This window comes from Urocampus carinirostris, chromosome 10, assembly GCF_059441175.1.
Source record: "Urocampus carinirostris isolate Australia breed hairy pipefish chromosome 10, RoL_Ucar_1.0, whole genome shotgun sequence".
Lineage (NCBI taxonomy): Eukaryota > Metazoa > Chordata > Actinopteri > Syngnathiformes > Syngnathidae > Urocampus > Urocampus carinirostris.
In genome coordinates, this window is record NC_142358.1 from 27,647,594 (window position 1) to 27,671,950 (window position 24,357).

General features: G+C 39.0%; 1 protein-coding gene across 1 annotated transcript in view; it reads right to left on the reverse strand.

Moving 5' to 3' along the window:
• Window positions 1–24,357, reverse strand: part of sorl1 (sortilin-related receptor, L(DLR class) A repeats containing) — a 73,529-nt gene that overhangs the window by 37,128 nt on the left and 12,044 nt on the right. Inside the window, exons 2-10 of the mRNA XM_088345756.1 lie at window positions 21,260–21,376; window positions 18,756–18,890; window positions 17,421–17,582; window positions 14,738–14,805; window positions 9,425–9,605; window positions 8,292–8,393; window positions 7,980–8,149; window positions 6,039–6,231; window positions 4,039–4,156 (exon numbers count right to left, since the gene is read on the reverse strand). Of these exons, the coding sequence (XP_088201882.1) occupies window positions 4,039–4,156; window positions 6,039–6,231; window positions 7,980–8,149; window positions 8,292–8,393; window positions 9,425–9,605; window positions 14,738–14,805; window positions 17,421–17,582; window positions 18,756–18,890; window positions 21,260–21,376 (1,246 nt within the window). The remainder of the gene's footprint in view (window positions 1–4,038; window positions 4,157–6,038; window positions 6,232–7,979; window positions 8,150–8,291; window positions 8,394–9,424; window positions 9,606–14,737; window positions 14,806–17,420; window positions 17,583–18,755; window positions 18,891–21,259; window positions 21,377–24,357) is intronic.

Genomic DNA, 24,357 nt, shown 5'->3' on the forward strand with positions numbered 1-24,357 from the left:
GTGAGGAGGAAGGGTGATATGGCCGTCTATGACAACAAGCATCAATGTTAATTAATTTCAGCATCAGAGTAAATAGCCAAATATTGATTGACAAAGTTTTGATTTTAGTTTGGCGGTAAACGTAACATTGAACAAAATTTGTATTACAAAAGAGCTGGGATAAAAATACAGAGAATGCTTAATCAATTCCTTGATAAGGTGTATATATAGGTGTAGGATCTGTGACAGAGCGTCGGCCAAGCAAATTGTAATTTTAAGCCTCTGGGACTCTACAACTCAAAACCCTCACGTATTATCAGAGTATCAAAATCACCTGAAACTAAAATAAGTGAGCAAAACAAGAAGAAATGATGGATTTGAAACATTTGAAAGAATTTCAGAGTTGAGAAAAACAGGGCTCTTTTGACAACCAAGAACATGCTATGTAAGCTAAAAGAATACATTCGGAAAGTCCTTCGATAAATGCACGAATACTGAAAGTAGTCTAACCAGTTAAGCTATCATGCTTGACAGGCTGAAATGCTATGTGATGTTGCCAGAGCAACACTATCTAATTTTAGTATCTACTGAGACAATGATTCAACCACCTTTTTGAGATTTCAGATTACATTTTGTTCAACAATGATATCCACAAATCTATCAGTGAAATGCATTACACATAGACACTCAAAGCCCAAATAGTTTTAGACCTTGAACAAGGTCATTCACATGGGCTGCCAAACCAGACCACACACTGTCATATGAGCCAGATTATTTTGGACTTATTCAGTGTACTTGTAAGGTTTCATCAGACCAAGTCTCAAAGCCAAATCTAACAGTGAGGGTGAAACAGGCAAGCAAACACACTGGGGAAGAACGCCTTCTATGATAACGCAGTATATAACCATAGTAGAAAAAATATCTAGACTTATTGACTGCCCCTGGTAGGGCAATGGGCTTCGTCAAGGGGGGTGCAGGCGGATTTGACTGTGGAGAACTTTTATTTTAAAAAAATCCTAAACTAAGGTGCAATTGCACCTCCAGTAAAGTAGGGAGCAGTGGCGTTCTCAGTGGCAGAGTCTTTTGTTTACGATCAACCTCCACGCAGTGCATTTCAGTGTAGCAAGCCCTCAAGTGACCTCATGAAGAAAATATTTAACACCGATGCAGAGAGATGAAGAGATATGGGGTAAAGAGACAAACAAAGGTCTCCTCCCATAGCGGGTGTTTGCTATGTTAAAAATATTGGCAGCGGAAAGCACGTAGCCAATTAAATTTAGCTGCTACTTAAAGACATTACAACCCCATGACGCTAATAAGACGCTCGAGTTTTTCTTTGACGAAAATGAGAAGCACTGCTTTACCCTAAATTAGAAGTATATATTTAGAAATACATATGACAGACAAGGATTACCTGATTAATTCAGAATACGCCATGGAGGGCACCGCAGTTGAAAATAACTCTAGCACAAATAAAATACGGTAACATGACAGATTGTGGAAGTGATGAGAGTTTTACACAGGATGTTTTCTATGTAAACATGCCATTGCAGAGTGGGGAATGTGTTTGCACAACCGCAGACATATTAGTATGTTTGACATCTTGTGTGCCGGCTCCAGACCGCAGCAAGAATACTGTTAGCCTCGCTGTTTGAGTAAGATTTTGTAAATCCCAACTAAAAATGCTCAGTTTTGTATAAACTAACACATATATTTATAAATAGTAAGACGATCTGGAACACGGGGACATAATAAATCAATGGATCCTAAAGCACAGCAAGACGCACAGAGGACTAAAACTGCCAGCAACATCTAATACTACTCCTGCAAAAGAATCAACATCGTGGTGAATGTATTTATTCTTCGGTGCATGGCATACTTTAAAATAGTCCCATCTCAAACAAAAGGTCTCCCTCACCACATTTCCTGTTTCAGACAATACAGGAAGCAAATATTTACTACTAGAGGTGGCTGGACTCATTGGGTCGTGTTGCATGTTTCCTGCATTGGACCACTGAATGATTCTTATCACAGAAAGAGGAAATGTTTGAGGAAGAAAAAAGATCAACCTAGTTTGAGTCGGAGAACATGGTAGCAACTATGCTAAAGCCTCTTCCTTTCTTTGACAATGATGATGAAATAGCATTTTTGATGATCAAAAAAGTATTTGTATATGATAATGCTCCTCCTCTATTACACAGTTTTAAGAAGAAAAGAACAAGGGGCATTTTTAACAACTGTACATCACTATTGCTCAGTGACATTAGAGTACTTTGGAAGTAACCATAAACAAATGGCTCTCTACAGAAACTAAACCGAAACCAATTTGGGTATTAAAAGTTTTGCCTCTTAGGGAGAACCACAGATTTTTAATTTTTCATTAACTGAGATTTATTCGTTTTGAGACATGGTTTGTCTATGACATATAACATCTTGATAATATTAAACCCACAAACAATACATACAGCGCTGTTTGAAATAATATCAGTGTGATGCGACTAGCCAGAATATCCCTGTTTTTTAGTATACCTGGTATTGTTACATGCCATACAAATGACCAGTAGGAGCAGTAGATTCGCCTGATTCACACCTGTTTTTTTCATCCTCAAAATTGATGAACTCAGAGATTGGTTGCCACACTGCTATTTTTTGAACACACCCTTTTGAACAATCTGCCCAATTGCACACTCTTCAGATTGTGCCTATGATGAATTCTGGGTCTTATTTATTTTAAATATTTTAATAAAACCTGAGATATTCCGGTCGGTCACATTGTACTGCTATTATTTTGATCAGCACTGTAGATGAACTCAGAACAAAGAATACTATTCTTTTGTTTGTGCTTTTTGGGAATTCGAAAGAAATTCAACACCTCTTAGATCTATTACTCCCTCTTCACAGCCTGATTTGTCTGCCATTAGCACCTACAATAGCGGATGTGCAGCTAAACTTGATTCTAATATGGTTCACAAACAAATGTTCCCCGGGGTTACACCATTGGACCGCATTAACTTGGTTAAGTAGGATCAGTTTAACATTGTCTTCCAGCAAAACTGTTATCCAGTCAATGATTTGTTTGTCAAGGTACATCATTTATAATTGCTCATTCAAGGCAGCAAAAGTACTTAAATCATCATTAAACACATAGCAGCAAAACACAGCAACACATATAGCGAAGAAAATAAGTATTTGAACACCCTGCTATTTTACTGCAAAGTGTGGGGGTGGTAGCATCATGCTTTGGGGGTGTTTTTCTGCACACGGGACAGGACGAGTGCACTGCATTAAAGAGAGGATGACTGGGGCTGTGTATTGTGAGATTTTGGGGAACAACTTCCTTCCCTCAGTCAGAGCATTGAAAATGGGTCATGGCCGGCTCTACCAACATGACAACGACCAGAAGCACACAGCCAGGAAACCCAAATAGTGTCTCTGTAAGAAGAATATCAAGGTTCTAGCATGGCCCAGCCAGTCTCCAGACCTGAATCCAATCAAAAATCTTTGGAGGGAGCTCAAACTGTTTCTCGGCGACAGCCCAGAAACCAGACAGATCTAGAGAAGATCTCTGTGGGCCAAGATCCCTCCTGAAGTGTGTGCAAACCTGGTGAAAGACTACAGGAAATGTTTGATCTTTGTAATAGCAAACAAAGGCTACTGTACCAAATATTAACATTAATTTTATCAGATGTTCAAATACTTATTTGCATCTATGTCACACAAATAAATCGTTTAAAAATCATGCATTGTGAGTTTTGGATTTTTCTCCATAGTTTATCCCTCTCACAGTGGACATACACCTACGATGAATGATTTCTAAGTGGGAGAAATAGCAAAATAGCAGGGTGTTCAAATCCTTTTTTTCCTCACTGTAGCTTCCAACATATTGTATCACTGTAGCCACAGCCAGTAAAACACTGCATATCTGTCCCACATGCTACAATTTATTTTAGTCCGATATACACAAGTCACATTTTGTTGATTTACAAAAGGAAATATGATTGAACGATGTGTAAATCATTGGTAACATGTAATCATACCCAAGCAATAGTAATTGTATACCTGTGGCCATGATAAATCCAGGGGCAGACTCCTTGGATAAAATGGGAACCCTTCTCTGTTGGAAGTTTAATAGTTGGCTCCACCGCTGTGCAAGATGGAGTGAGCAACCTTTACTTAGCTGAAGAAGAAAAGAGCAAGACAAGAAAATGATATGATTGTTCATGTAAAAAGTGTACTTCTCTGTGAAATGTTATTTACATACAAGAACAAAATTGTATAAACCCAAGTAGTCTGACATGGAAATAACAACTTCTAGAACCAATATTGCAGACATTTAGCTACAAGGAATAAAGGTTTGATTTGTTTTTTCTGAAAAAAGAAATATGTATGTAAATATACTGGTGTATTCTTGTGTTTTCACAAGAAGAACAAAAGTACTGTATAGGGCAGTTTGGCAACCCAAATTATTGAAAGAGCCATATTGGACCCAAAAAAACTCATGTGTTTGAAGCCGCAAAAAAATCGGAAGCTTTAAGAGGCCATTGTACTGTTTTGAGAGAGAGAGAAAGAGAGAGATAGAGAGAGACATAGACACACAGAGAGAGAGATGCGGCTGCATCGGCTCGCTACAACGGGTCAGGTGTATCGACATTTCGTTCTGTGTACATTGTTACAAAGAATGACAATACAAAGGAAATTATTATTATTATTATTATTAGATCTGTCTATATCCATTGAAGAACATTAAGAATATTGCCAGGGAGCCACTAGGAAGCGCCAAAGAGCCGAATGTGGCTGCAGAAGCGCATGTTGCTGACCCCTGCTGTAGTAGGACAAATGCAAAATAAACATTCTTAGTTTTTCAAGCCTGTGAAAATGTTTAAATGTATGTATAAATCTCTTTTTTTATATAATAAATTATTATGCAAGGCTTCTATTTTTTATGGCTGCAGACATACTTTGTTTTTTTTCCTCTTTTGGCTTTTGCCACATTTTCGATTTCTGACCCCTGGCATATTATGGTATTAAATTAGAGGGGTAATTTTCTGAGTCTTGTGTTTATTCCAAAGCTGCTTGTGTTATAAGTTTTTCTGAATGTGGATAACATCATTTTTCAAACTGCTCTCATGAATCTAAATAGCTTGGAATAGTTTAATATTGGGAATACAGACACTGCCCTACTCACGAACAATCGAGTTACGAAAAAGGGTGGATAAAAACATTTCTTTCGGGATTTGGAAAAATATCCGGACTTTGCTGTAAGTTAGATTTTGTATTATGTGCACCTTTTTCCGAGGACAGGACATTACTTTAGTGCCTCTTTCCGCCGTGTGGCGCTGTGAGAGGTCACCCACATCCACCCCGCAGAAAAAATCCGCTTTCTCTTCCTAGTTTGTGTGTAAACAAACCATACTGTATCTCCAGCGCACTTAGAACTTTGACGTTATTATTGTTTAATATCTCGTGCATCCATTCGATATGGTTGGTATAAAGTGTATAGGAGAGGCGAGCCATTTCTTTTGACATTAAAGTGGAAAACGAAAGCTTGATGCGGTTGAGAAAATGGTTGGATCACTTTTTTTCAGGCACTTTCTACCACGGTGGAGGATGTCGCCTAACTCTTGAAGCTCATCCAAATGTAAGATCAATTTAACTTTATTTATCTTTGTAGAACATATTTTTTATTAAATGTTTATTTTTTAGTACAAAACAATACAGGTTATTTATACAAGCCCTAAACATACTTATATAAACCTTAAACATACGAAATATAACACTGAATCAACTTACGAACAAATTCAATTTACGAACGATCGCCCGGAATGTATCTCGCTCGTAAGTTAGAGCAGTGTCTTCTTTCTCCAACAAGATGTTTGTTTGCTTTATTATATCTGTGAACATCAGTGCAGCACTATAGCTTGTTTTTGAATGTAACCTTTATCTAGCCAGCTTAGAAGTATCTCGAGATAAAGACGTTTTCCACATGGGTTTCCTGAGCTAGCGCTTTGGGAGGTCTTCAGTGACTAGAAAAGCGTGATATAAATGCAGACCATTCTTACCTGGCAGTCAACAGTTCCTCCCAGACTGTCAGCAGTAGGTGGCTGAAGCAACTCCCACGTCCCGCCTTTGTCGAACGTGATGACTGACCGCATGTTGCGTTCAATGACGGTCCCATTGACGAGTGTGGCAATGTACACACCTCTGAGTCCCTCCACACGGTGTAGATCAGCAAAAGGCTCATTAGCAAAATACCTGAAAGTGAATTTTAGGAGAGTTTCAAAAGGATTAAAGACCTCATAAAGTGATTGAGATATTATTTGCTTTTTGGTAAAAGCTGCAGGCCAGAACCTCAACCATTATTAAGCAATGAAACAGTGAAGCAACTTGCCAGCTTTAAAAAAACTGCTGGATGAAGGTTAAATATTTTCTCTATTAAGTATGTGTTAACAATACCCAAATGAGTTCATCTACTCTTTATGCTTTATTTTGTCATTGAGCCAATCTGCTTTTATCTTAGTTTTCATCTAACTGCTCTGGGCAAAACACATTAGTTTAGAGGAAAGAGGTTTGGGGGGTGCTGAAGAGAGACGTCCCTGTAGATTTTTTTTACATTTCTAATTGTAAGTTAAGCATGGAAATGGTAAAAGTAAGAAAAGGCCTGCTTCTAGTAAAGTCCAAACACCAACCTGAACCCCGATAAAGACGAAAAAAGAATTTATTTTGAACGCGTCCAAGAGACGCATGTACTTGCACGAAATTCATGAACTGTTTGCCTAAAGCTGTAATCATGACCTACAGCCAGGACATGGCGGCAGAGAGTAACAAACTTTTCAAATCCCGGACACTACCTTCAATAATTGCTGAACAGAACCTTTTCTTGAGCATACACAAGGTTAAGTCATTCACTTGTTTTAGACGCCTAGTGATGTTGTGGCGGTTCGAAAAATAATTCCATGGAAAATCTACAAGTCCCACGTCACCCGTTTAGAAGCATTTTATAGGCTAAGAGAACTAACCTTGGTTTTTAAGTTGACTTTTCACAACATTGTGAGTTCACGAACTCAATAGGAATACCACTGACCCAAACCGCTGGGTTTAGGGTTAGGGTTTAAACTAATCACAAACCAAAATTGAGTTTAGGACGCCATATCTTTTAGACTTTAGATCTTATTGTCCTCAAAGGCAGAGTTTTTTGAACAAGCACAGCACATGTCTGACAATCAAAAACAGAAAATAACTGATAAAAAAATTAAATAGACAGAGTAGATCCAGCTTCCCCTGCTGATTATAAACAATATGAGCGATCAAGCCTTTTTTGTACATCTGTACCTCCCTCCAGAAGGTAGGGAGTGAAGTGTTTAACGAAGGGGATTCATAGGGTCCTGCTCAATGGAGAAAGGAGCTTTGATGAAGCAGCGCAAGGTGCATAATGCATTATTAGCTGGTAGAGATGTCTGGGACACTTTAAACGGTCGCAACCATTAACTCATTCAATACCATAACGTTTGAATACATTTTCAGAAACATTGTTCTTGAGTGCCAAAATGTAAAAATATGTTTATTTTTAAATTTCCTTTATCTTATAGAACTAAAAAGATTGTCGTTGCCGACATAGACTTTTTGGACAATTTTTATGTATTACCTATGCTTTTTTTTTTTTTTTTTTAAATTGATGTTCACTATGTTTAGTTTATTGTTACTGTATGCAAAATCTATTGAAACCTGGTCACTCTGGAAGGGAGATTACTAATTGTGAGGCCCCTTCCCAGGGTTTCCCGTTTTCTCCAGGTTGAGGTTTTGAGTTTTTTCTTGCCCGCATTTTGGTTTTAGATCAGGGGATGGTGTAATTGTGGCCTGTATAGTTCTTTGAGACATTTTAAGGATTATACAAATAAATGTTACTTGACTAAAAAATGTGTTTAAAGGTCCATTTTAGTTTTTCATTGCATTCATACCAACAAAACAATTACCACATTAACTATGTTATTCTTCATGAATACCTGATAAGTGTGTTGCTTCTTGAGCCTTCTGGACTGTAGTATAGAACATTTTCCAAAGATAAAGAAAAGGAGACACCCTGCGTGTCTGAGATGTACAAGTGTGTCAGATTATTCAAGTGGTTGACACACACAAACACTTGGTCTTCCGAAGCATCAGCAATGTAGTACTCCTGTTGACGAGGGTGTAAAATGGGAGGAAATGAAAAGAAATTAAACAAAATACATTTACATTTTAAAAGCACATCAATAGTAGTGGAGAAGTTGTCATTTGAACTGCATCATTTTCTTTGATCCATACAAAAGGAAACTCACTGTGATTGGATGGCGGGTTTTAAATTGGGCAGCTTTCATTGGCTGGCGATTGTAAGAAACCCAGAGCTGAACAGATGAAGGATCAGTACTGCCTAACAGTTTCTGACAAAAACAAATAGAAAAGTCATTAACACAACTCACTAAGTTACATTGATGAATATTTTATTTTTTTAAATAACCTTAACGCTAAATATTTGTGCTGTTTTGGATAAACACTACGCTGGGGGTATGAAACTGATAAAAGGTTATCAAGCACTGCCATAAGGTGTCTGTTTGCCATCTAATATTGACTATTATATTAAACTGTTATTTGTGGAGTAGTGTACCCATTCTCATCAAGCGCTAAAACACTACAGCTTCGGGGTTTTTGAGCTCACACCAGATTGATAACAAATCTGTCCATGGAAACAAGCAAAGAGATGAGATCCAAATAATATTCACCATCTGCTTGCCGATCTGTTTTTTTCTGTTTCCTCACTTTGCCATCAAATAGCCTACACAAACTCTGAAGACTGGCCATGTGCTATTTATTACCAACAGACAAATGCTGATTTGTGCTGTAGCAGTCCTTTTACTTTGTAGCATTCAATTATCTCCACAAATGTGAAAGTATGCAGGCAAAACAGGAATTGCAGGAAATAGAGTTGATATTTTCATTTGCCATGCTAAATGATGCAGATTTAAAACGGGTATTGGTCCCTGGTGATACCAAAACAACAACGTCATATACAGTAAAAACCAAGAAATGAAACCTTTTTTAACTTGAAGTAAGAATTGAAGTTTCTCTTTGTTTTTTGGTCATCTCATCTCGAAGTATGCCAAATTGTCAAATGTTTTATCTGACTTAAAACAAAAATGCACACATACATCAAGAGCTAACAACGATCAGTAGGTTGTTTTTTTTTTTGCATTGACTGAAAATAAAGTGAGGATAAGTTCCTCTTTTCATGATGACCAATTTGGATTTTAAATTTGTTTGAGATAATAAAGTGTCCAAAATATAATTTGCAGTGCTATCTCCATGTATACAAACAGTAATGTCCATTTAACGTGTGTGTGAAAACACAAATTCGAGAATGAGTTTTGCATCATAACGCAGTGGATCCCAGCAGTGTTCCATGAAGCTGTCTTACCCGTGCTGTGGTAGCAAACATGTACTTTTCCCTGAGCTGGAAGCTGTCGACCTGCTCTAGGATCACTTTCCGGTTCTGTTCACTTTGGAAAAAGTCTGTACTGCTGAGTATGATGGAGACACCCTGAGGTTCATGCCGCTGGACCAGCACAGTTGTGGGAGGGTCATAGGGTTCAATGCCCCTGGAGAGAAAAGAAAGTCATTGCACAATAAAATGAGCAAAACGTCATAGGGAGGGAGCGTGGGGGCGAGGGAGGGAAGGAAGGATGCACGAAAGAAGGAAGGAAGGAAGGGAGGAAGAAAAAAAGGAAAGAAGGAATGAAAGAAGGAAGGATTAAAGGAAGGATGCAAGGAATAAAGCAAGAAAGGGAGGATGAAAGGAATGATGAATGAAGGAAGGATGCAAGGAATGATGCATAAGGAGGGATGCAAGGAAGGGAGAATGCAAGGAAGGAAAGGAAGGAGAATGCATAGAGGGAAGAGATGATGCAAGGAAGGAAAGGAGGATACAAGTTCCTAATAAATGTAATTTTGAGATGACAATATTTCTGAGCACACTTAAATAAATCCAAACACAAGTACGTAATACGATAAATAAAGTATAATACAGTAAGTGTCAACACCATGACACAAATCAAGTTGCTCCTTTTTTCAATGCCAATATTTTTTGTTTAAGGATGTTATTCTAGCCATCCATTATCCGTACCACTTAACCTCAGTTGGGTCACAGGGGCTGCTGGAGCCCATCTCAGCCACTCAGGCAGTGGGCAAGAGACACTCAACTGGTTGCCAGCCAGTCGCAGGGCACAGAGAGACAGATAACCATTCACTTGCTCATTCACACCTAGGGACAATTAGAACCGGCCAATTAACCTGAAACGCATGTTTTTGGAATGTGAGAGGAAACCGCACAAGCATAGGGAAAACATGCAAACTCTGCACAGGAAGGCTGGTAGCTGGATGTTATTGTGAGACATAATTACCATATCAGACTGTATTGTATTCACAATAATAATCACTGTACTGCTGATTGATTGCAAAAGATTATGCAAATACGAACATATTCGCCAAATAATCATTGCTAAACAACATTTTAATATATAAAAGGTAAAATCTTGAGCACGGGCCCGAACCCTGCCCCAATTTTGGGCTTAAAAAGTCAATCATTGAATCGGACCGGGCCGAGCTTTTCTCTTGCAGTTTTTTCTCTTCTTTTTCCCGTGGAGGTTAAATGAAATGAAATGATCTGCATTTTATATAGCGCTTTTCAAGTCAATGACTTCTCAAAGCGCTTTACAATGTGCTCCACATTTCCCAATAGCGGCCTTGCAGCCATGTAAGGCGCTAACCTGCTTATTGGGGGTATTAGGGGTTCAGTGTCTTACCCAAGGACACTTCGACATGTAACACAGACGAGCCGGGATTCGAACTGGGATCCCTTGATCCCAAGACGAGCGCTCTACCTCCTGAGCTACTGCCGCACAGCATGCAGTTACTTTTACTCAAGTAATTATTTAGACGACTTCTACTGGAGTAATATTTTTCGGAAGCAACAGTATCTCCACTTACAAATGTCTCTACATACAAAAGTTTCAGGTTACAAGGTACCTGAACCGGAAAATACTGCCTTTAGGTACAAAGGCATTTCAGAATACAAGTCACATACAACATCAAAAATAAAGTTCAGTATGCGCTGCCATTCGCCGCTACCAGAGTAATACCTGACAAACCGATGCGTATGCGTGAATCCCAGCATGCTCTTTGTGTTGCCTTACCGCTCCGTAGACAGTCTACAGTATTGTACTGCAACGAAGAGCTATCATTCACAATGGACCCCACAAAAGACATGTAGAAAAGGGGACAAGGAGGAAAAAAAGACAAGATAATTTTCTGGCCATTGAAACAAAGAGATAATAGAAAGGCACACACTACTGTGCAAGAGGCGTTCAGAGAGGACAAGGAGGAGGTAACAGCAATCGTTCCATCAGCCCAAATTTAAAAAAAAATTGGCAAAATTTGTAGAAAGGAATCACCCAGAAAAAGTGTTGATAGATCGGGCTATCGCTCATTATGATGACGTCCACCTTGCACATTTCTGACGGATTGTCAAAAGCTGGCAACACATTACACATACATTTTTCAAAACAAACAGTTTCCATATAATATAGGCCAGGATAAACTTAAAGCCTGCCAAGTCGAGGTCTCTGGTGGTGAGGAAGAGACACCCAGATTCCTTTAGTGGGAGAGAAGCCAGTCAAGAGCCTGTGGAAGATTTACGGCAGCACCTAAAAGAACACCTCAGCACTCCATGTGACATCTGAGGAGTTGGGAGCTTGGCTGACAGTGGTGGACAGGTTTAAAGTCTGGGTTTACCAATACGGTATTTCTTGATGAAGTGGCTGGGCCATCCACAAAGCCTAAGCAGCATAGCACTGTACGGGATAAACAACAAATTGACTCTGCTCTTCAGCAGTTTGAAGGTGGCGTTTTTGGTTGCTCGAGCAAGAGATGTGCTGCTGTATAGAGACACAAGTGACAGCAGTTTCCTCGACGGGCATACAGGTATAGACCAGCATAGAGTGATAGGCTCTAGAGGCAGTCAACAAGATTGAATCCTACTTGCAGCATAATGAGCTGGTGGGAGCACTGGCAATCTGACGAGCAGGAATTGGGAGTCTCCAAAGACCTTCTTACATGCAGGCGCATGGGAATGAAAAGTGCCTTTAACCAGAAAGGTTTAGACAGAGGTAGAAGAAGTGCTTTGCAATAGGACAGTAGGAATGAGGTAGCAAAGGGGTGTCGACCTGTTGCAAGAAGCAGCTGGCTGGAAGATTTCGTGGACAGAGCTATGGCAATGTGAGCCCACCCGATCAAGTTCCTCATCCACTTGATTTACGACGTCTTACCATGCCAATCAAACCTCCACCTCTGGGGCCTGGCCGAGACGCCACTGTGCCCACTCTGCCAAAGGGTGGGATTGCTAGAGCGCATCCAGAGCTGCTGCCCACAAGCACTGGGAGAGGGATGCTACCGCTGGCGTCATGACCGATTCCAGCACGTGATTGCTAAAGTCATCAACACGGGGATTTCCACCAGCAAACATCAAGAGCCAGAAAGGTAGTCCATCGCCTTTGTCATAGCTAGGGGTAGAAAAAAGGCAACACCAGGCGAAGTAGGTGAGCTTCTGGCAACAGCCTAAGACTGGCAATTGAAAGTCGACATAGGGAAAGAGACCCAGTTCACAGAGAACATTGCTCTAACCACACTCAGGCCTGACACTGTTCTTGGGTTAGAAACAATAAGGCAAGTGGTCCTGCTGGAATTGACTGTTCCCTAGGGAAGACAGGATGGAGGAAGGTTTTAAAAGGAAAAGAGGCAAGTATGAGTAACTGGCAAGCGAATACCAAAGCAGGGGATGGAAGACCCGGTACAATCCCATAAAGGTCGGATGCAGAGGATTTGCCAGTTAGTCTTTCATCAGGGCACTCAAGATGTTGGGAGTGAAGGGACTGCAGGTGATCCATTAGAAACATCAGAGACGCAGCAGAGAAGGCGTCCAGATGGCTCAGAATCAAGCATGTGGTCACCGGCTCTTAAGACACAAACCCAGATTTGATCCACATCGGCTGGGTTCCCTGGGCAAAGGTGTCTGTTGTAAGACCCAGTGCAAACACCAAATGAACCCAGGTGTCAACACTGATGATGTGTCATAAGTTGCACAAAAATTGTTTTTTAAAATTGCCTTTCATTTCCAAAGTTTGGAGGTCTACAATTTGTTACTGAGCAGCCATGATGTTTATGCCAACATGCTGAATTTACCCGCAAAAGGGAGCATGTCTCAATATAAAGCACTAAGTACACTTCCCCGTGATTGACCAATACTACTTTTGCAAACGACCAGTAGATAGTTCACACAAAATGAATGTGTTTTTTTCCTGAACATTAAGTAGTGCAATAAAGTTTGAAAAACATAACAGCTTGGACTTGCAAAGCAGTTCTAGAATGTGAGCACCATTAGAAAGGACTAAACGACTCTGCTTGAGTGTGTCTAATAGTCATCCTTTCAAACACTGTGTTTTCCTCCTTAGCCTCCTGAGCTTAACAGAGGGAGCACTGTCTCTGCAACTGTGGCTTTTAGTGAGCGATCCTTGCTCAACCTATTGACACCATCTGAATTTGAGTGCACGTCAGACTACTTGTAGACAGCACTCATCCCCCCTTTTAAATGAATATAACAACCTACAAGGTGCATTCACAACAGTATGTCACCTTTTGTCTGCAAAACATGTACTGTAATACTGAACCACCGTTTAGTCATGTTTACAAAATAAAAGGTGAATGTGCACTAAAATTTATCACAACAAGCGATTCATTCATTACAAGTATGTCAACAAGAAAAACATGTTTTTCATAATGATGAATACTAAAGTAGCACAAACATCAAATGGAGATCAACAAAACAGCACTAAGTATTTTTTAAAAGCACTATGTGAGCACATTAGTTTTGGTTGTGACTTCTAAAGTTGATGCACCCCTGCCTCGTGCTGCATCCCATAATACGAAAGAACCCTTTTAAGTAATGACTATTGCACTCACATGCAGACAGTAATAGACCCAGGTAAGACAGTGTTCACATTTGTAGAGTATGGTAGAGTACATAAGTAACTGTACCTATATGACCTCTAATGGGAAAGAGCCACTACATAAAATTGACTAATGCATGCAGAAGCGGGTTATGGTAAATGTATCCTAATAGCATCTATCTAATAACGCACCTGAGAACATGCTTTTTCAACCTAATATTAGCGGCCTTTTTAGAGTTACCGGTACTTGCGCTCAACAACAATTGACCACTAAGATTCTCTCTCACAGCAGAGACAAAATTAACCAAAAAACAAGGACACTTTAAGCCCACAAGTCTGAGCATGCTCTAAAGTTAAAAGAATAACCTAGTGACTTCTCTTTTTACAGAAAAGCCCAGTCACAATGAGAATTCTAACCACACAATTAAAACAGTTGTAATATTGCAATTTTAAATAATGTATAAGACTTGTCACTTTATTTACAAGCTAAAATTTTAATAATATGTGGGATGAGCATTCCCATTGAGGAAGACTATTCATTATGTTCGTCCCAGGATTGAAAATGCAAAGTTTCTTACATTTAGGTTAAACTATTAATTTTTCCCAAAAGTATTTTCAAGCAAATTCATGTGAAAGCAAAACAAGATAGCCTACAGTATATTAATTGTTTGTTTTGACTCATTTCAGTGCACTGCAGACAGTGTTTGTGCTTAGCTCATGCATTAACTCACCAAAAGTATGTCTTCACATGCTCCTGGATCAACACCCAAGTCTCCCCAAAGTCATCTGACTTCCACAGCTAAAAGGGCGTGGAGGGGAAGGGGAGTAGGAGAAGAAGAGGGGGATGGTGCATTTAAAAAATGTAGGCCATGCGCATTTCTTCATTTTAACTTTGGGCATACAAGCAGTGAATAAATATTTAGCTGTTAGTCAATGCCAGGGGCCGAGAACCTATGGCTCGTGAGCCATTTTATCTCCCTTTTTTATGAGTACATCTAGCTCAGAAATAAAATACAATTTGCGCAATTAATTGCTGTATTTCCACAGGTAAACCCGATTTTAGCACTTGAAAAGCTGGAACAACACTGAGTTAGTATAGGTTCCAGTGCAGTATATATATATATATATATATATATATATATATATACATATATACATATACACCGTATTTTCCGCACTATAAGGCGCACGTAAAAGCCTTTATTTTTTTCAAAAGCTGACCATGCGCCTTGTAATACAGTGCGCCTTATATATGGATCAATATTAAGTCGCAAGTAAGTCTTGCAACTAAAGCAAGCAGCCGCCGACTAGATTTTCCCCCGAAGGCGAAGTTGTCCGCGGTGTATGCTGGGATTTATATACCGGCGTTTCATTTCCTAACCAATGTGTCAATCATCATTTGAATCAGTCACTATTGGCTAAAGTTATTCAGAGGTAAAGGGGGCGGATCCTTTTTATCATTTACAGGCTCGCATAGGCTAAAAGGGCGAAACAAAGCCTGCAATTGGCCGAAAAAGATGAATGTGAATCACACGTTGGTTGGGTTGCACTACGGCATAGAGAAAACATTTTTTAATATTCTGTATTTGTAAATATTTTACTCTCCTGGATTTACTACACTCAGGGTTGTAAGAAGACCATGGTTACATATCATTAATGAACGTCAAGGCTGCAAGAGAACTTAGGCGAGCTATGCGGATTTATATTTTCCCGGTATCTTGTTTTAGAACGATTTTGATGTTTCTGTGATGAGTCTACTTTTAAACTAAATTCAATTCAAAGTGTTTATTGTCATATGCACAGTAAAGAACCCCGTTTCCCTGCACAATAAAATTCTTACTTTGCTGTCAACACAGTTGCCAGCAAAAAATAAAATGGAAACTAAGAGATGTTTGTTTGGTGACATCATACGGACACCAAATCCGCACGTGTCTACGACACGTATTTGCTTCTTTGCTAGCTTTCGGAACGTTAAGGGGGTAATAAGTTTGACTGAACTATCTGACTGTTTTGTCGACGTTCCCATTGTAGCACCTTATAATCCGGTGCGCCTTATGTATGGAAAATATAGGACCAAAAACTATTTTTTGGGGGTGCGCCCTATAACCCGGTGCGCCTTATAGTGCGGAAAATACGGTGTGTGTATATATATATATATATATATATATATATACATATATATATATATATATATATGGCAGTCTTAATTATAGTTTACAGTCAAGGTTCCACACGAACAGACCGTCTTTGGCTGTACATCGCAAAAGAACCTATCGCCGTCAAAAACTGAGTCGTTTTATGACTGAAGTGTAAAAAACTGTAGCGAGCCGATGTAGCTGCAGCCGAACAGGGCGCCGCCATATGGAAGCTCATTAAACAATGTATTCACTGTTGAGACACTTCATGATAAAAGCCCACAGAATAAACTGTAAACACCGAAAACTTCACCCAAGGCTATTTGATTGGGTGAGGGGTAGGAATGGGGGGAGCTTAACACACAGGCTAACCTTCCCCTTGCCCATCGCCGTCTGCACCAAAAGTAAATACGTTGCAGTATTCGCATCTTGTTTCGAAACCATTATTCAGGACAAAAATTACGGTCAAAATGAGCCTAAACAAGTAACTACGGGAGGGAGACAAATTTGAAATGGTACATTTATATTGATATCCTTGTCATTTCATAAATTTGATCAAATCATTAAACATCACACAATGAAATAAAATGTGCAGAAGATTTAGCTTTTGTCTGGAGAGTGGGTTTGGGGGTTTTGTTTTAAAATAAACTGTGTGTCTCTCTCCTCCCCCCAAAAATAAATAAATAAATTAAATATATATATATATATATATATATATATATATATATTATTGCTTTTATGGCTCTTTGGGTCAAAAAGGTTCCCGACCCCTGATCTATACAGTAGTGTGGGAGCAACTGATAAATCCGATCAGCAAAGAAATCAATACAGTATTTTGTGTTTCGTGTTTTCAATATCCATGTTCGGTAAGGCGGATTTGTGAACAGTACACAACTGGTGGGAAGAGGAACATTAATGAGGGAACATTAAGATAAAACAGAGGCTCAAAATATGGTAATCTCAAAACTAAACAAAAGGTTTATTATAATAATATAATTTTAAATTCGGATGGTGGTTTTTATTATTAGCATTGATTTTGCGGGAGAAAAAGTCTTGCAAGCTATTACTTAAGAAGGTGAACAATTTCTGTTTCAACACAAAAAGATATACAAAATAATTATATGCAATTTTGGAAGGGCAATAAAAATATTTCATTTAAGTCAATGAACATGTCATTTAAAAAAATAAATATTGCTAAGTAAAGCTAATACGCTGAACTATACCATATTTTGTTTATATTATACAATATTTTTTTTAAAAAAGTGTTTAATAAGGGCACCTGCTTGTTTGGATGAGAGCCATCATACCCAAGGACCAAGTTGGGTATTGTACTGTGGATCAACATGTCTGTTGGTTTAAATGGGAGGGAGAAACCTTGAACAGTTTTGCAAAAATCAAAGGTGTTCCACAGGTAATGGTTGGTGGAGTCCACAAACAGGTACTGAAACAAAAGAAAGCACACGTGTAGTGAGTAAAGACGTCATAGTCAAGTAGAGCACAGACTACAACAAAGTTAGAGAACAATAGCTTCTCTAAAAATGTTTTTGTCCGAATGAAAACCTTCTGAATGTTGTTTTATTGTTATAATATTTTCCTATCTCACTTTCTCATTACTGCACTCATGTTGTCACAAATGAGCTATCCTAATTGTGTATGTATGAGACTGACCAACAGATGGACTCCTCAAAATCTGAGAAATAGTACCATGGTACTAGATGTCTTGATGTTTAGATGGCATGCTAATCTTTCATTCAGTTTGGATTTTCCTGCATGTTGCACAATCACACACTTAACGATGGGAATCTCATACAAACTACATACAGTAGAGTGAAGTAAGTAATTTATTGTATGTTTTTTTGCTTCTATACCACTGTTCTGCTTTTCTACACTTGCAAAGAAGGCGTTCCTAAGGCTGTTTATTATTCAGTCTACTCACTGTTTATTTTTCTAAAAAAAGAAAGCATATCTTATTCCGTAATTAAACAGAAAAGCCACATCAGTATTAAACTCTAATGACTTTCTGTGAATAATAGGCCATTAATTTCAGTTTATCAATCCAAAATGTACTTATTCAATCATGAGTTTATGAAATGTGCTTTGCTGGAGTGTTTAATTATTTCTGTTTGGTACAAAGAATCTTGCAAAAACTCGACTTGATGACTCACTACCAGTACTTGCTGTGATGCTAAAGGAAGAAGGAAAATATATAAATGGAAACAAACCCTACAATTATACAATTGTAGAAAAATCTACAGTTCATGCTTCTCCATCCAGTGCAAAGGATATGTGTACGGGCTTATTGGAAGAGAAGGGTGGAGGAAAGAAAGGAAAAATAATTGGCAGCCTTGGCAATTGCGTTCTTAGCAAATGTAAAAATACAAAAAATAGCAGTGGTGTAGAATCAAAAACCATACAATAAATGACTAACCTAACAACTAGTTAACTAAATAACCAGAGTCGAAGTAGCTGCCTTCTACACAAGCAGAAAAGTTGTAACACCATAACACATTTACTGCAGTGTTTGTCAAGAAAAAGGAAAAAGTAATTCATGAAATATTAACCTTATTGTCCTAACTAGCCTAAATGATGGGACAACAAATAAGAATCTACTTACCCTCTTGTTATCTGCAGGACTGTGATAAAACTGAGAGATAATCTGCGTGCTGCCATTCTTCGCCTTGTCATCAGACAAAAGGAATTTCTCAGAAACAAGTGTGAAGGTGGACCCATAGTCATAGGACATATACACCTGGATTCAAAGCAGAAAGAGAAAATTATTATAAGTGTCCTGACTGATATGGATTACAAGTGCCATTTACTCAGCTTTTAATGACACGTTTTAATGACACTATTGTCTCTTTGTGTTTCAACATTTAATATACAGTAACTTTACTTTTCACAGTTTCAATACTGCTGGGATTTTCCTCTTGCATTCTGTTCTGCGGCAGACAACACACAGCAAAGGCTATAAAGGGGGCAGGTGGTGGAGGGATGTGTTGGGTGGGCGTGACTGTCAGTGTCCGCGGCTGTATTAGGCTGGTGAATGCTGAAATCCAAACAGCCGGGGCGGGTGGGCGCACAAGTCAATGTGCCAAAGGAAAAAAAAAAACTGCGAAGCACGGCGACAGCTACTATTTTAGCAGCTCGTTACATTGAAAAAATAATAATCTTAAATCAGACTCGAGGAAAGTCCGAATAGCGCAAAGAAATGCTGATAACCACCGGGAAGAGACCGAGGTAGCCTCAGGAGAGAAAGCGATAGCGAGGCGCAGATCTGGCCTACTGCTACGTAACAAGCCTCCCATGCCCAACTACAGATCCTGACCCATAAAATGGATGACCTGGAGCTGCAACTCGTACGAAACCGCTAAATTTGTGACTCTTGTATTCTAATCATCATGGAGAGCTGGGTAAATCCGAGGTTTCTTGATGCTGGCGTGCAGCTAGCCGGCTGCAGTCTACATCGCTTTCTTACACTGCACAAGAACCATCCAATTTTTTTGTACAATTGTATAATGACAACAAAGACCATTCGTTTGACTGCAATTGTTTTAAATGTTTTTTTTTTGTAGATCTATAGTTTTGATTTTGTTGAAGTCGTATATATTATATGTTACTGATATCTAACAGATAAATAAACGTTTGTACTTTGAAGGTTTTGACTTTTTTGGAACGCATCCCATAAAACAAGGGATTACTTCATGTTTTTTTTACATCTTTGGCTCTGAATTTTTTAAATAATAATAATAATAACAATTTCCTTTGTATTGTCATTCTTTGTAAGAACGAAATGTCGATACACCTGACCCGTTGTAGCGAGCCGATGCAGCCGCAGCCAACAGAGGGCGCCGCCATTTTACCAATGTTATAAGTCTTAGGTATGACTCATATTGCATTTGAAATGTGATCGTCATTAGTTCTGGGGAAAAAAACATCTTAAATTAAAAAAACAGCAAATTTAAAATTTGCTAAATTGTGGAATTAAATGTAAAATATTTTGAACTGATTCTAACTAAGAGCTTTCCTACAAGTAGTGAAATACTGGATGGACTGCTTTAAAAGATGAAAGTTCTGAGAAAAACTTAATACTTAATTGTGGTTAGGCACAAGGACATAATAGTTAGTTTTTGGAAAACTATAAATCTTAAATTAAATTATAAAGTCTTACCTTCACAACTGAGGAACTAGAGGTTTAAATTTTTGTTCTTTTGTCGATTTCAGATCATGGGATGTTGAAATGATGGTCTGTGCAGCCCTTTCAGACTTTTTGTGTTCATTGGCTACGACATATATTTATTGCCTGACTTGACCATAGCTGAAACAATGCAAAGCTGCCTAGTGTATATCAAAATACCTAAGGGGTATATTTCATTGGATATACCACTTTAAAGTTGATATTTTTTTGTTTTCAAAAATGTACATATGCAGGGTTCCTACACATATTCAACGCCAAATTCAAGCGTTTTTGTGACCTTTCAACGTCGAATTGTCTCCAGTATCCAGCATATTGGTCTCTTCACTTGTCCTTTGGGTGCAATGACGCTTCACGTGACATTTCCGTACAGACTAATGCCATACAAATGAACTTTCTTCGGGGACCGTATATATAAAAAAAAAAAACTCGTTTGTGGGGCGTGTGACCTTTCTAGTAGTAGATTTACCAATGTATTATTATGTAAATATATAATTGACAATTGCCAGAATCTCAGCAAAATTTAATGATTTGGTTGCCACACAGAGGATTGATGTTGCTCACCGCTCTTCTGAGCAATGCTCAAAGAGTTTGTGTAATTGCGTAGACCCGAGGAAGCTTAGAGGGAACATTGGTAGTAACCCATGCTATTGTCTCCAGAAGGATAGCCTATTGTAATGTCCTGCTTACATACCTTTCAGTTTCAGCTACTAAACTAAAACAGCACAGCCTGAATGACTATGCAAGGCAGCCTATACGACAAATAACAAGACAAACCGGCTTGAAAACTGTAAATGGTCTGATTTAATACAGAGAGGAAGTGTAATGACATAAGAGCCATACAAAAGAAGAAGTGAGGTCTTATTGGATGGTTAACTATTGACCGTGCAATCATCACATCTTACCCTTGGATGTTTAGAGCTTACCGAGCTGTTTCTGGGTCCAATGGCTCCAACGCTGTCTCGGGCCAAAGCCACAATGACATTGCTCTTTTCTCCAGCCCAGTGGACAACCATCTGATTATGAGAGTCATTCAAGTTGGCCTGCATAAAAAAAGGGTAAAAGGGAGATGAATGACAGTGATTTAGGCTTTAGAAGTTTTCACTTTTACAAGACACCTTTAAGATTCTAATTTATAGTATATTTGACTGACAGAAAGACAACACGTTTGTAGCAAGGCATCACAATTTTTATCAGGTATGAAGATTTTTGTATGTTTTTTTTCCTTGGGCCTGGCAACAATAAAATCTTAAAGCAAAGAGTTAAGCTTTAATACAGTGGCCAGATAAAAGTAAGAATTGACCGATTAAAACAGTGTAAAAGATCTTCTACCAGGTTATGACATGCTATTTATATTGTGAGTTATGTACATCCGAGATTTGTCATCAAAGTGAAAGGATAGATTGGGTGTGTCCAAATGGTGGAAAAAAATGATAAACACCACAACAATGAGAATAAAGTTTAACGCAAACATTAGATAACTGAGAGCCAAATCTCCAGAACCAGTTCGACAAGCATGGCTACATGAGAAAAAAATAATTTCTAAAGCTGAGAGTCGATTGTTTATGTGTTACTAAAGCAAAATGAAAGCGGTTGTTACAAATTGAAATAGGGACACTTCAGGGGAGGTAAATAATCACTATCGCCATGGCCTGTATTTGTGCTCTGAATCTGTCAATCTACAGTAAACCTTTATCCAAACATAAGTTTCAAGTTGTTCGTACTCAAATTGACCAAAATGCACAAATTTACATCCCATTGTCTTTCCCAGCATTGGACACGACATGCAACTTGCTTTGTAAAAACTTTATGATTCTTGTACAGCATTTTCATTTCATTTCCTGTGGCTATGGATGGCACTTCTTTGGTTGTGGTGAGTGACACAAAGGAAGTTGTTTTTTGTGTGATGTAAAAAGCTAATTGTGGAAATGTCTATTTGCATAATCATTAGACCAAAGTTCCCTTCAAATCTGGTTATTCCATAAAAACATGTGTAAACCGGTCTAAAACATTTGTTGGCCTGGACAAGGTTGGGCGCCACCAGGCTGTACTTGCCCAAGACATACCACAAGAAATAGTTCTCCTACGACCCTAGTGGTTAAGAGAGCCAAACCGCCACCCATCCACCATGGATTTAATGTTGCAACTAGTCATGGAAATGGTTAAATGTAATTGGTCCAGAAACCAGAATTCTGCTCCGAAACTAAATTTTGACTATGTCTAAACGTGTGTGTGTGTGTCTGGAAAAAAAAAAGTAACAGCAAAAAACTGCTTCCTACACAAAGTCCACCCTTAAATGTTACCTATAGATTTTGAAAAAGAGTTTTTTTCTTTTTTTAAGTGAGCATCAAATCAGACCTGTCAAAGAGTGGGCTCTGCCTCTGGTAGCACCAAGGAGCCATAGATTGTCAATTGTCATTTATACATTTGGGCTGCACTACCCTGCCTCCTTTTCAGCTCAAAGCGCTCCATTATTCATTGTGAGTAAAAGGGAGGGGGTGCAGAATAGCCACAAGCCCAATGGCAGCACAACCAGCTTCAAGCAATGACATCATCTCTGTAGGACTGGCAAGCAACACATCTTTGCTCTGCTGTCAGTCTAAAATCTAAGGATACCACCATGCCCTTTTCTGCGATAAATAAGCATCAACTTTGTTGTTTAAAAGAAAAGTATGTTCCCATCCATCCATCTTCTGCTTGTCCAGGGTCGGGTCGCGGTGACCCCAGGCTCAGCAGGGAAGCCCGGACCTCCCTATCCTCAGCCACTTCGTCCAGCTCATATGTGTCAAACTAAGGCCCGCGGGACAAATTTGGCCCACAGTGTGATTCTAATTGGCCCGCGAGATCATATCAAATGTGCATTAGAGCTGGCCTGCGGTATATACTGTGCCACTAATACTACAAATCCCACAATGCTTTGCTAGTATTTTGGCACGCTGTAAAACCCGGAAAGCGCTCCATACTTCCGTTCACAGTCATTCATCAATGCCCCGGTCGCATTAGACAAATTTATAATTTCACCCTCCACAAAAATGGCCAAACGAAAGACAGACAACAGCACCTTACTAGACGGGTGGGAGGCAAAATATTTGTTCACGACTATAAAGGACAAACCGGTTTGTCTTGTGTGTGGAGCTGGCATGGCTGTAATAAAAGAGTATAACATAAGAAGACAATAGGGCAGCAGAGCGGCGCAGTGGTTAGCGTGTGTGCGGCACAGTTCTGAGGTCAAGAGATCGAAACTCCTGTGTGGAGTTTGCATGTTCTGCCCGTGTTTGCGTGGGTTCCCTCCGAGGACTCCGGTTCCTCCCAAAAACATGCATGTTGGGTTAATTGGCTGGTCCAAATTGTCCCAAGGTGTGAATGAGCGAGCGAATTGTCTGTCCCTGTGTGCCCTGCGACTGGCTGGCAACCAGTTCAGGGTGTCCCCTGCCCACTGCCCGAAGATATCTGGGATGTGCTCCAGCACCCCCGCGACCCTACTGAGCATAAGCAGGGCAGATAATGGATGGATAAGATGAAACAAAAAATTATGAAAAGTACAAGAACCTGGACCTTAAGAAGAAGCTGCAAAAGGTGGATGAGATGAAAAAAAAAAGTTTTTTACTCTGTCCTGAGGCTTTCCTCAGCCAAGACCTTGACTCCAGGCTTTGATGAAATTGCATCTAAGAAAAAATGCCAGGTATCTGGCTTAGACCAAAGTGCAGAGTAAATCAGAGCGTAGCAAACAGAGCTTGAATATATACGTTTCTTATGCACTTTTTGGACTTTTATCGAATTACATTATTATTTTTGGTTTTGTTGTTGTTGGCTTTGAAAAAGATTTACTTGAAAAAGGGAACTTCAAATGATAAGGGGAGAGACATACTACTTTATTTATTTAAATAAGAAATGTGTCTTTTATTTCAAATGAAATTTCTCATGTTTTTGTAATATCAAACATTGGTTGTTCCAAATTCTTTGTTTAAGAAAAACTAAAGTTTGTTTCCATATGAAAAGGTTAAACATAACATATCAGTAGCAG